Below are 12,908 nucleotides of genomic sequence, written 5' to 3'. Positions count from 1 at the left end.
TTAAAATTACAACTACAATGAAATTACATAATATAATATATTAATATAAGAGGAATACAGAAAGTAAAATAAAATAGGAACTAAAATTAAAATTACAACTACAATGAAATTATATAATGTAATATATTAATATAAGAGGAATGCAGAAAATAAAATATAATACGAACTAAAATTAAAATTACAGCTACAATGAAATTATATAATATAATATTAACATAGAGAAGAATAATATCGTACGTAGATAAAGTAGGACAATTTATGAAAAAATATATATTCCGAAATTATAGAATACAAATATAATATAGGCTGATTAATTCATACATGTAGGCTATAAACGTATTTAATCAAATTGAAAACATTAACACGTTTCTAATTTTCTTATTATATGTCAGTGGGTTACATGTTAGAAGTTCTGGGTGTAACTTAGCTAAAGAATTATACAACCGAGGGCCAAAATCCATCTCAGAGAGACAAAACACTTCTTCATGCAGAAATACTTCTAATGATGTGGCGTTTTATTCATAGAGATTCTCTCCGAGAACAGTTTTCCAAACACATTTTACTTCAGTGTATGCCGAAGATACTTCGTTTGCATCAGTTGAGTGTAATATACAGTAGATAGTATAAAACAGAATGTTGGTAATACAGTGAATGATGCCTCAGAATAGTTCAGAGCCAGAGGTCTTTTTTGAACGAAGAAAAAGCGAACCATACAGCTTTTAGTGTGAAACTCTTCGTAATGAGTTACTTCTTACCATAAGATCAAAAATCTTAATTTTTTTTGGAATATGTGTTGATGATTGTTTTTATTTTATGCCTTCCCAAACGGATTGCTTTGTATTATTCCAGCACGAGGGTTATCCTCATTAAATTATGCCTTCTTTCCCTTCCTATTCTGTGGTTCTTTCTGTCCTTCAGTTAGTTGTATGTAAGTAGGACGTACAGTTAATTGCTGCTGTAAATATTTCACCTACAAAAGATCTATCTCTTCGTTATAAATAATGAACACCGACTATTCCCGCTGATACGCCAGATTGGAGAGTAAATATAACGCAGGCAGAATGATTATTGTTATAGTAAGCAAAGGCAATCAGACATAGAGAAATAACCGTTTCTGCCAGTAGAAATAACCGTTCCGTAGATCGTAAAAGGAAGTTGTAAATGGTGCAACCTCTCGACAAGTCTCCGATAACACTACACTTTTCTTCTCAACTTGGAGAAGGGCAATATCAGGAAGCGGAGTATTTGACTCCACTCTTCTGGGGTTTATTTATCTTCTTCTGAACTTCGAACGTATTTGATGTAATAGGAACACTTGAATAGCAATGTATTAGTCACCGCCACTATTATTATTATTATTATTATTATTATTATTATTATTATTATTATTATAAAGAACGTCGTCACAGTTACGCAGTTCGTACCATTATCATCTGTTTACAAGCAAAACACATTTAGTAAAAAATATTACTTCTGAGAAAGAGGTGTATATAATGTACGCCAGTGATGTCAACTGATGTCCATAGGAGCAAGCGCGCGCTTTAGAGCCCAGGAGAGCCTGAGCACTTTACAGCGGAAAGGAAAAATACAGACGAAAGAGGTAGTATATGCCGCTTGTTCGAGCTATATACAGGGATGGCCAGCACTGAGTCAATGGATGAATGGAAGAGAACTTATTAAAACTGTATCCACCTTAATTTTTAGATTTGTCTGAGAAGTATAAATGCATTATAAGAATGTAAGTTTTAATTTTAATTCTCATTTTTCACAAGTATTTAGTTTGCTTTTGTGTTCAAAAGGAATATTTTCTCAACTTTCTTTTACAGAAAAGTGAAATTTTCAGATATGTTTGTTTAGTAGCCTTACAGGTACTAAAACAATGTTTTCGTAAATCTAATATACCGTAAATACGTATTACTGAAGATAGTGTATCAACATGTTTGAAAATATTCGCATGGAAAATGTTTGTAAGGAAATGAATTAACAAAGCAAATACTGTTACATCACAAACAAAAGATATGTGCCTATGTGTTGCTAAAACGTCAGCTTTATAGCTTCAGCAGATTTCGAGATAATTTAATATTCTGATAACAGAAAGTTGTGCACCAATATCACCTAAAAGCATAATGCGATAAGAGTTTTATTATGTAATATTAGTTACAGTTAAAACATATACCTAGACAACTTTGCTTTGTACTGTAATATTGTTTTGATTACTTTTATAAGGCTAAAGATACTATCAATATCAATTTCAACTTATCATGTCATATTCAGTGTCTTTCTTTGGGATAACACTTTCTTTATGAATGATGTGTTTAATTCACTTAGTACAGTATAATTGTAGTTATTATGGAATTTGTGTGAATATTCCTTCTTTACTCTTTATTATGTTATTAACGTTTAAAACACAACTGCAATATTGGGCTAAGAAATAGGTGTTAGTACTTTTGTTTTACAGACAATATAGAAAATAACAAACAGAAAGAAGCCATATAAAAATAACGACATAAAATTTCACGTTCCGTTTGAAGTTTGTGCACCACTGTTTTCTTAATCCAACAGGCTGCTTATTCCCCCTAGCATACCTAGCGCTTAATGCCCGCGCACGACGTCAAGGTCAGAAAAATGCACTTGCTTTGACATCACTGATGTAGGCTACATAATGGATGTGTATAAACTTAGAATGGAAAATGAAATAGGTCCATACATAAAGAGAAACAGTTTACCAAAAGTAAAATCTTGAAGACTCAATTTTGTGAAGAACTTTCAAATTCCTTTTTCTCAGAAGTAATATTTTTTTTTTTACTTAATGTATTTTACTTGTAAACCGTGGATTTATACATCAGATATTTGTTTTCTGTTTTTTCCACATCTCTGGAGTGTACTTGGGCCACTTTAACATGAAAAGTAACACTTCGATCAATGATTCATTGACAAATCGCAAGAAATCTTTGAAACAAAAGTGATTTTGTAGGTTGGCAGATATTGCAGTTAATATCTGAATCACTCTGTCATTAAAAGATAAGCGTTTTTTGAATTCGATAGTGCTTTAATGTACATACGTAATGGCAAAAAAACCGGACCGACCCTTGTAGCTGATTTCAGAGCCTTGTTCACTCCAGACCACGATAGACTGGTAACTAAGACTTTCGTGGTTCGAATCCTGCCTGGGAAGGAAACGTTTTTTGTTCCTTATTCAAATTTATTCCCAATACTTTTCGATTGCAGCGATATTTTACTACTTAATTAACTTATTATTCCCAGAACATGAATTTTAACAGTAATCGAAAAGTATTGGGAGTAAATTTGAATAAGGAACAAAAAACAAGTTTTCTTCCCAGGCAGGATTCGAACCACAAAAGTCTTAGTTACCAGTCTATCTTTCTCTGGAGTCAACAAGGCTCTGAAATCAGCTACAAGGATCGGTCCGCTTTTTTTGCCATTACAGTACATTTTTCAAATTTGCCTCGGATCACCAAGGTTTTGGAGTATCCAAATAATAATTGAGTCATATCAGAAAGTGAAAATCCTCCGGTTTATTTGAATGTATATGAAAATTATGCCACTTATTCATGTATTTTGAATAATAGTTCAGGAAAATAAACTATGAACAGTATACAACTCTTTACCATTGTATATAGGAAACACGTCATATTTTACTTTCAGAAGGATGGTGAGAAGGACATTGATGGCAAATCCACTCTACAGTGTCAATGAGTTTAGCAATATTACGTTTTAGATAATATTTGTTTTAACCTCATGTAATTGACAAATCTGTACATTTAAACTTGATTTTATACTATTTCTTTTAAAACTTATAACCTGTTTCTGGGAGTATCTGGTGATTGTATATTTATTTTTGATTTGATTTTTACATTTATTCATATTGTAGTATCTATCTAATCTATCTATCTATCTATCTATCTATCTATCTATCTATCTATCTATCTATCTATCTATCTATCTATCTATCTATCTATCTATCTATCTATCTATCTATCTATCTATCTATCTATCTATCTATCTATCTATCTATCTATCTATCTATCTATCTATCTATCTATCTATCTATCTATCTATCTATCTATCTATCTATCTATCTATCTATCTATCTATCTATCTATCTATCTATCTATCTATCTATCTATCTATCTATCTATCTATCTATCTATCTATCTATCTATCTATCTATCTATCTATCTATATATCTATCTATCTATCTATATATCTATCTATCTATCTATCTATCGATCTATCCATCCATCCATCCATCCATCCATCCATCCATCCATCCATCCATCTATCTACCTACCTATCTGTCTATCTACCTATTTACCTATCTATCTACCTACCTATCCATCGATCCATCCATCCATCTATGAAGCTTAAGCTGAATTAATTCGAAGCGCGTAAAACAAAGACTGAGAAGATATGGTTTTTTTTCGTGACAGTATTTTTGCGAATGTCTTTCTTCTACCTTATTATTTATTATGTAATTAATTGTTAGAGTGAATCTTACTGATATGTTGAACTTGTGGAAGGCGGACGAGCTGACGTGAATGTTGGTTACAGCATCTTGGAGCTGCGGAAAGAGAAGAGTCGGGACGCGGCGAGATCTCGCCGAGGGAAGGAGAACTTCGAGTTCTACGAGCTGGCCAAGATGCTGCCCCTGCCGGCGGCCATCACCTCGCAGCTGGACAAGGCCTCCATCATAAGGCTCACCATCTCCTACCTCAAGCTCCGGGACTTCTCCGGTCACGGGGACCCGCCCTGGAGTCGAGACGGCCCTCCGCCCAACAAGAGCGTCAAAGGTAGGAAGGACATCATACTACATAATGCTAGGCACTATTATCACTGTGATTTCAAGGGCAGTGCCTAAAGGAACGCGATGTCACCATTGTACTTCACTTCATGACCTCCAGTTAAACAGCAAGAGTCGTAAAGCTGTCTATATATGCTAAGGTTATGATGGTTATTCGCATTTATTTTAATTACTTCTAAATAAAGCGTAATTAAATAACTATCCCGCTATAAAGATTACGAGATAGCATAGTGCAATTCAGTACATCTCCTTTCATAGCACAGTAAACTAACGACTTTTTACCAAAGAAAACAGAAGTTGATTCACGTAATTAAATGAATAACCCGCTATAAAGATTACGTGATAATATAGTAAAATACAGTACAACGCCTTTTATATTTAAGAGGTCCCAATTTCATCTGGAGTTTACTTTTTTAACATTTATCTACATCTACAGGGTGATTTAGTGACTATGTTACAAACTTTTAGGGATGATAGAGCAGACAATTATGAACAACTTATCTATATATATAATTTGAACTGGTAATGGAAATTACGAGAAAACGGCCGAACGGATTTTAATGAATGACCCGTCATTTTGAAGCTTGGCATCCAAGGATTTTGAGAAAAATAGTAACTTTCAGTGAAGCGTTAGTTTTCCTACATAATTTTCCTATTTTCCAAAATCCGTCTTTCGTCAGTTTTGAGAACTAATTGCATTTCAGAATAAAACAAAACACACACTACAATAAACAATATACTACTGTATTACACGAAGACCATGCCCTGCAGCATTGCTAACATATTTAGAGTTCAAATTCAATAATGGTTATTAAAAACTTCAAGACTCACTAAAAATAACTTACAGGTCTGATTCTGTGGTGTTTACTTTTCTGAGTACAGTGTGTATTGGATATTAAAATCTACAAAACTTGAGGTGGTTTGATGACATTATTACCATTATAAATTAAATATTATTATAGTTAATGCCATGATGTAGCTATTTTTCATTAATTATACATATTAATGCTATATTGATGATATGAAAGTGAAACGTTTTGGGGTTATGTAAGTAGATGCAGGGAATATCTTAAATTAGATCTTCATTTCTATAATTTACTGAGTGATTTAGTGACTATGTTACAAACACCTCTATAAAACTACAAAACGTACGTAATATAATATTGTTATTAAAAATCAAATATTTCTATAGTTATTAATCTAGTGGAGTTGGGTCTTTTTCATATACTTAATGGCGGTATGATGTAGATATTTATATGCGTCAATCTCTTCAGTATTGGCTCGAGAGAGAGCGCAAAAATTACAGTTCCTAAGGAAAGACCAAAAGGTATTACTTATTGATAAAATAAGAAGCTTACAAAATTTTGTAGTCTCCCGATCATTTCAGCAAGATTTCTTAGCAGAATAAAATGATTTTACCCTCTACATTTCAAGCTATACCAAGATGCTATGTCTATTGTTCGAAAGCATAGCAAACCTGATTTATTTTTTTAACTTTCACCTACAATCCACAATGACCTGAAGTAGCTATTGCTTTATTCCCACATGAAAGACCTACTGATCGTCCTGATATTGTTACTTGTTTTTTCGCGTTGAAACTCAAGAACTGAAGGTGGATAGCCTAGGTTCAAGAGAAAGTATTTTGGCATAAAGAAACATTCAGAGGGAGTATGTTTCATAATTACGGAAGCAAATAACTTTCAAAATGTCTGGTATTCTTCATTGATATTAAATCTCAAAAATTTTTATTTGAACTTCTGATGAACTTAGTTTGCAGCATTTGCTGCACAAGCCACTAGTTTATTATAGGAACCTATATTCAGAAACGTTTCTTTTGGTAGTTGTAAGCCTACATATTATGTTAGTCAGAGTAACCAGCTAGAATCGAACTCAAGGTCATCCTTTTTAAGTTTGGTTGCAAACGACCTGTTCCTGCGAATGTTGGTGATTTTTCATAAACATGGGATAAGCCAGTTGGTATCGTAAATAATATTTCAGATTCATTAAACCTTTCAACTTGCTGAAATGCATTTCATTTATGGAAGAGGAAAAGGAAATGCAAGGGAAGTTGCAAAGTTCAATCAGTTAAAATATCATTTACGATGCGACGATGATAGAAGGGAGACGACGATGATAGGAGAAAGACGATGATGATAGGAGAAAGACAACGATATGAGGAAGACGACGATGATAGGAGAAAGACAACGATATGAGGAAGACGACGATGATAGGAGAAAGACAAGAATGATAATAGGAAAGGATGATCAGAGAAAGACGAAAAGGAAGAGGACGATGACAGTTGGAAGATGATAGGAGTAAAATGATAGGAGGGGGATGATAGAAAAATGACGAAAGATGATGCGAGGAAGATGATAGGACGAGAGTGATAGGAAGAAAGGTAATAGGATAAAAATTGGAATAATAGAAGAGGACCATAGGAGGAAGACGAAGTGGAAGTGGACGATGACAGGTGAAGACGAGCGGAATAAAATAATAGGAAGGGAAAGATAGGATGAAAAGAGAAGGAGACGTAGACAAATATGATCATAGGAGGAAAGATGTGAGACGGAATATGATTGGAAGAGTATGTTTAAGGCTTCTGCATCATCTATAATCTATAGCATACCTGCACAAACAGCGCTCGACGAGCGCGCGCGCTCCTTCGGAGCGGGAGAGCTGTGTTTACCGCTCGCCGAAACGGAGAGGAAGATACGTCAGAATGACATAGACTTGCTATAGGCAGAGGAGAGGGAAACGACCACTCAGCTATCTAGTGGAGTGCAGTGTGTAGGCCTATTCTCAGTAACTGTTTCACGTTGCTTACCTACTGCTACAGTACAGTATAGAGGAATCTAAAAGACGGAACGTAACATTTAACATTTAACGATTTACAGCTCGAACTTATTGATCTTCAATGTCACCTAAGGGCTAAAGATCGTTTGAATAATACTACTAGCCTGGTTGAGTTTTACAAGACTAAACATTAGCAATAATATCCACGACTACACAGGCTGGCTGTGAAAATGATTGCTATGTTTGGCTCAACATTTAGATTTGTGAGCAATTGTTTTCTATAACCAACTTTAATAAAGGCAGACATCGAACATCTGTAACTGATGTTTCATTACGACCAGTAGGCTACTGTTCCTTTCAGCTGCCAACAGCATAAAACCTCGTTTTGATGTACTGATAAATAAAAATATAACAAAATGATATTGTACATTTAAGTAGCTATAGAATTTCTATTATTTCTGTAAAATAATTATTTCTTTATTAATGAATAATAGTCCAAGATAGTTTTGCAAATACTGAACGGGAATTCATTTCATAAACACTCTTACTAGTGCTGTATTTCCTTTTGTGTATACAGTATTTTGTACGAGATCAACCCTTCTTCCAGTTCACCCTTATACAGAGCGCAGCTAATATCTGCATTCCGCTCATGAGCTGTGAGCCGGCTCGGAGAGCGCAAACCTTGTGCAGGCCTGGACTATAGGAATCGCTATGGTAACCAGATTCAAGAATCTTTCTCCCTAGCGGTTTCTTGTAGTTTAACTTCTGTGGAAGAGGGCATGGTGCAGTAGTCAACCATCCTACTCTCTGATGATATCCATTATTGTGAATTATGAAAATCGAGTTCCGAAGAACTTTCGTGGAATATAAAGCATGTCTCATAGAGTCATTCTACCTAAGAGCCAACTGGCTAGTCTCTGAAATTGAGACAACTCATCCTGCCTAAGGTTTTTCCGTGGTTTTCCTAAGGCGCTAAGACAAATGTCGGGATGAGCCCTGAAAGAAATGGGCTACGGACCTGCACTCATATCCCCATGAATCTCCCTAATTACTCTAAATTAATTAATAATTACATCCCTCCCCTCTCTTCGTAATTGAGTCACCATAAAGCCAAATGGCTGGTCTCTAAATTGAGACGATTCAACAAGGCTCATGACAACAATAACCTCCTATATAACAGCCAAATTGGCTAGTCTCTTATATGAGACAACTCATCCTGCCTAAGGTATTCCGTGGTTTTCCTAAGGCGTAAGACAAATGTCGGGATGAGCCCTATAAGAAATGGGCCACGGACCTATATGCCCTTCCCCATATATATTCCCCTTTTCTTGTAAACGACGTATGCCCTAGTTCAGAACCTATAAATTGTCTATTAAATATACGAGGTCACTCAATTAGTCGCAATTTGAAAGGACAGGGACCTCTCAAATTGCAGATTTAGATTTCACGGCGCTTCTTCCGACGGCCTTCACATACTTTGTCATCGAACAACAGATGACAGCGTCTTGCCATCCTAACGGCAAACACCAGCCATCTCCTCCTCGCCCCGTCCCGTGATCACTTGATCAAATCTCCGTCCACCTCGCGTATGTGGTACCTAAGAGGTTACGTCCAATTTCGGCTTCCCCTTCAAAACTCTCTAAAGCTCCTTCAGTGGAGCAGCGAAACCCGGAGTGAGACTAGTGGCCAACAGGCTTGGAGCTCACATATTTAGTTTTGTACAGCCCCAACCCCTTGCAAGGACGCGTTTTGCGTACCTTTTAAATTTGTCCTCCCAATTCTCTTTAGATTTTTCGATTTTTCGTTAGATCTTTGAACAGGAAGTGAGAGGACTGTTGAGGAAGAGTAAGAGGAGAAGGAGGAATTTTTGTATAAAGTTCCTGTCTGGCCGACACATATTGTTCATATGCCGTCTCCACGACTTGAGGTGTTTCTCATGGATGAACTTGTTTTCTCACGGACTGACGTGAGAACAAGACGGGCGATCGCTACTTCCAGGAGCACACACACTGTGTGGGAACCCGCTGTCTCGTTACTGGCAACGATTGCCGGGATAATTCGATTAGTTACAACTCGTTCACTTGATCGCTTGTTGGCAGGGACGGCGAGAAGATGCTCCGGCGATATCGAGCCTTCACCCACGCACCTGCGAGCAATCCCACCTCCGTCACGATGATGAAGTGAAATGCATGATTAACGATAAGCCTATATGTAGATAAAATTGAGACATCGTGAAAATCATATGAAGTGATTGTCTAATATACAGAGTGGACAAAAAGTCGCTTTCCCCAAATAGTTCCTTACATTTAATTAGGCCTACAATTAATTTACATTTCACTTTATAGTTACTACTACTACTACTACTACTACTACTACTACTACTACTACTTACTGGTTTTAAGGAACCCGGAGGTTCATTGCCGCCCTCACATAAGCCCGCCATTGGTCCCTATCCTGAGCAAGATTAATCCAGTCTCTATCATCATATCCCACCTCCCTCAAATCCATTTTAATATCACCTTCCCATCTACGTCTCGGCCTCCCCAAAGGTCTTTTTCCCTCCGGCCTCCCAACTAACACTCTATATGCATTTCTGGATTCGCCCATATGTGCTACATGCCCTGCCCATCTCAAACGTCTGGATTTAATGTTCCTAATTATATCAGGAGAAGAATACAATGCGTGCAGTTCTGTGTTATGTAACTTTCTCCATTCTCCTGTAACTTCATCCCTCTTAGCCCCAAATATTTTCCTAACCACCTTATTCTCAAACACCCTTAACCTATGTTCCTCTCTCAAAGTGAGAGTCCAAGTTTCACAACCATAAAGAACAACCGGTAATATAACTGTTTTATAAATTCTAACTTTCGGAGTTTTTGACAGCAGACTGGATGATAAAAGCTTCTCAACCGAATAATAACAGGCATTTCCCATAGTATTTATTCTGTGTTTAATTTCCTCCCGAGTATCATTTATATTTGTTACTGTTGCTCGAAGATATTTGAACTTCTCCACCTCTTCAAAAGATAAATTTCCAAGTTACACAACGCAGAACTGCACGCATTGTATTCTTCACCTGACATAATTAGGAACATTAAATCCAGACGTTTGAGATGGGCAGGGCTTGTAGCACGTATGGGCGAATCCAGAAATGCATATAGAGAGTTAGTTGGGAGACCGGAGGGAAAAAGATCTTTGGGGATGCCGAGACGTAGATGGGAGGATAATATTAAAATGGATTTGAGGAAGGTGGGATATGATGATAGAGACTGGATTAATCTTGCACAGGATAGGGACCGATGGCGGGCTTATGTGAGGGCGGCAATGAACCTTCGGGTTCCTTAAAAGCCATTTGTAAGTAAGTAAATGTAATTTTATTCTTCATATTATAGTTGAAATCTCCTGACGGCCTTATCTCTACCAGGTTAAATAAATAAATACTACTAATACTAAAAATGAAAACTGTCCAGAGATGCAGCTGTAGATAGAGCATAACGTTAAATATCTTCAAGGATGTAAAAACAATCGCAATAGTAAAAAATTCTTCCACTGCTGTTGGTAATAAAGAATTTTGCTAGCGGAGGTAGCAGATTATTCACTGGACCTTGATGAGTTTTCGTAATACATTGAAGCAAGCCCGTCCCTGTCCCTCACCCTGCTTCTGAGCATAACTAACAGCATTGTCAGCTTCCCCCTTCGCCACTAACAAGTTAACTAGGTTACCGTGGCTGGCACGATACATAGATTCCACTGATTCAAATGCTTTCCACATAGCACAAGAACGATAGAATTATGTAGTGTATACATTTTTTTTAACTCTCATAGAAGGGGTGAAGGGTAGAAGATGAATAAAAACTAGGTACTCCTATATCTGCCGTGCTCATCACCCCCACATATATGAGTGAAAGCAGGCGACCCTGAAAAATACTCACCCCTCCCCGCAACCCTCTTCCCACTAGTACGTTCGCTGTAACATTGCAAAATGTAAATCTAATCACAGCCTTCACAGTGTGTACGGGTCTCTGCTAACGTTGATGATGCCAAAGCTAACCCAAATCCAATTTTGCAATGCGAGAGAGAAAGAGAGGGGGGTAGTCGGTGGAGGGAAGGGGATGATGAAATTAGGTGGTACTTATTGTAAACCAAACTCGGTTAATTCAGACCTTGAAATGTGTGCTCGTGGGGAGGGCACTACGTAGGGGGAAAGGGGTGGTTCGCATTTCAGCAGCACTGAAGAATTATTATGAATAGGTTTGTGATTGTACCCCGATTTACCTCCCCTGGTTATTTATTAGAAAGTTGTGAAATTATTTCATCTCCAAACGACGCTAAAATTGTAGCATTCCAGGAACATGTTTCTCGTTTATACAGGGAGTGCAGAAACTTTCTGTACAGTGCTACCCATATTATATTCATACATCATACTTACTGTTGTGGTTCGCCACGTATACGAGCTACCCATAACCTTCTAATTTAAATATTTACTATTTTTCTCATCTCCATCCTTGAGTGAACAGTTATACCGCTGTGAATCGGTGCCCGGAGCGTCGTTTGTTAAAAACAAGTTGCACCACGGGAAGGTGAGGATAGGATTTGAGTAGACTGAGGATCACGTAAGAGTAATTCCTAAAAGATTAATTTGGCCGTCTATTCAGTGTTGCCAACTAATACGAGATATCACCAAAAGAGGATAAAATCACACAATGCCATGTACTATAATAATAATAATAATAATAATAATAATAATAATAATAATAATTAGCCAAAGCTAACCCAAATCCAATTTTGCAATGCGAGAGAGAAAGAGAGGGGGGTAGTCGGTGGAGGGAAGGGGATGATGAAATTAGGTGGTACTTATTGTAAACCAAACTCGGTTAATTCAGACCTTGAAATGTGTGCTCGCGGAGAGGGCGCTACATAGGGGGGAGGGGGTGGTTCGCATTTCAGCTGCACTGAAGAATTATTATGAATAGGTTTGTGATTGTACCCCGATTTACCTTCCCTGGTTATTTATTAGAAAGTTGTGAAATTATTTCGTCTCCAAACGACGCTAAAATTGTAGCAACACATGTTTCTCGTTTATACAGGGAGTGCAGAAACGTTCCGTACAGTGCTACTCGTATTATATTCATATTTATATTTATTCATATATCATACTTACTGGCTGTGGTTCGCCACTACATTCCTGTACGTATACTTATCACCAGGCTTCGAGACTTTGCACCCGATAAAATAAGTTTACTGTGCATGCACTATAGGTTGTCGACTCGCTGCAGGTAGATACAGATGTATT

General features: G+C 36.9%; 1 protein-coding gene across 5 annotated transcripts in view; it reads left to right on the top strand.

Moving 5' to 3' along the window:
• The window catches only part of trh (PAS domain-containing protein trachealess), a 309,891-nt gene that overhangs the window by 106,715 nt on the left and 190,268 nt on the right, over positions 1-12,908 (top strand). For all 5 annotated transcript variants that reach the window (XM_069829497.1, XM_069829502.1, XM_069829499.1 and 2 more), the window contains exon 2: positions 4,573-4,811. In XM_069829497.1, coding sequence (XP_069685598.1) covers positions 4,573-4,811 — 239 coding nt within the window. The remainder of the gene's footprint in view (positions 1-4,572; positions 4,812-12,908) is intronic.

Source organism: Periplaneta americana, chromosome 6 (assembly GCF_040183065.1).
Source record: "Periplaneta americana isolate PAMFEO1 chromosome 6, P.americana_PAMFEO1_priV1, whole genome shotgun sequence".
In the NCBI taxonomy this organism is placed as follows: Eukaryota; Metazoa; Arthropoda; class Insecta; order Blattodea; family Blattidae; genus Periplaneta; species Periplaneta americana.
Note: the sequence above shows the minus strand (reverse complement) of the source record. Positions and strands in the feature narration are given on the sequence as shown.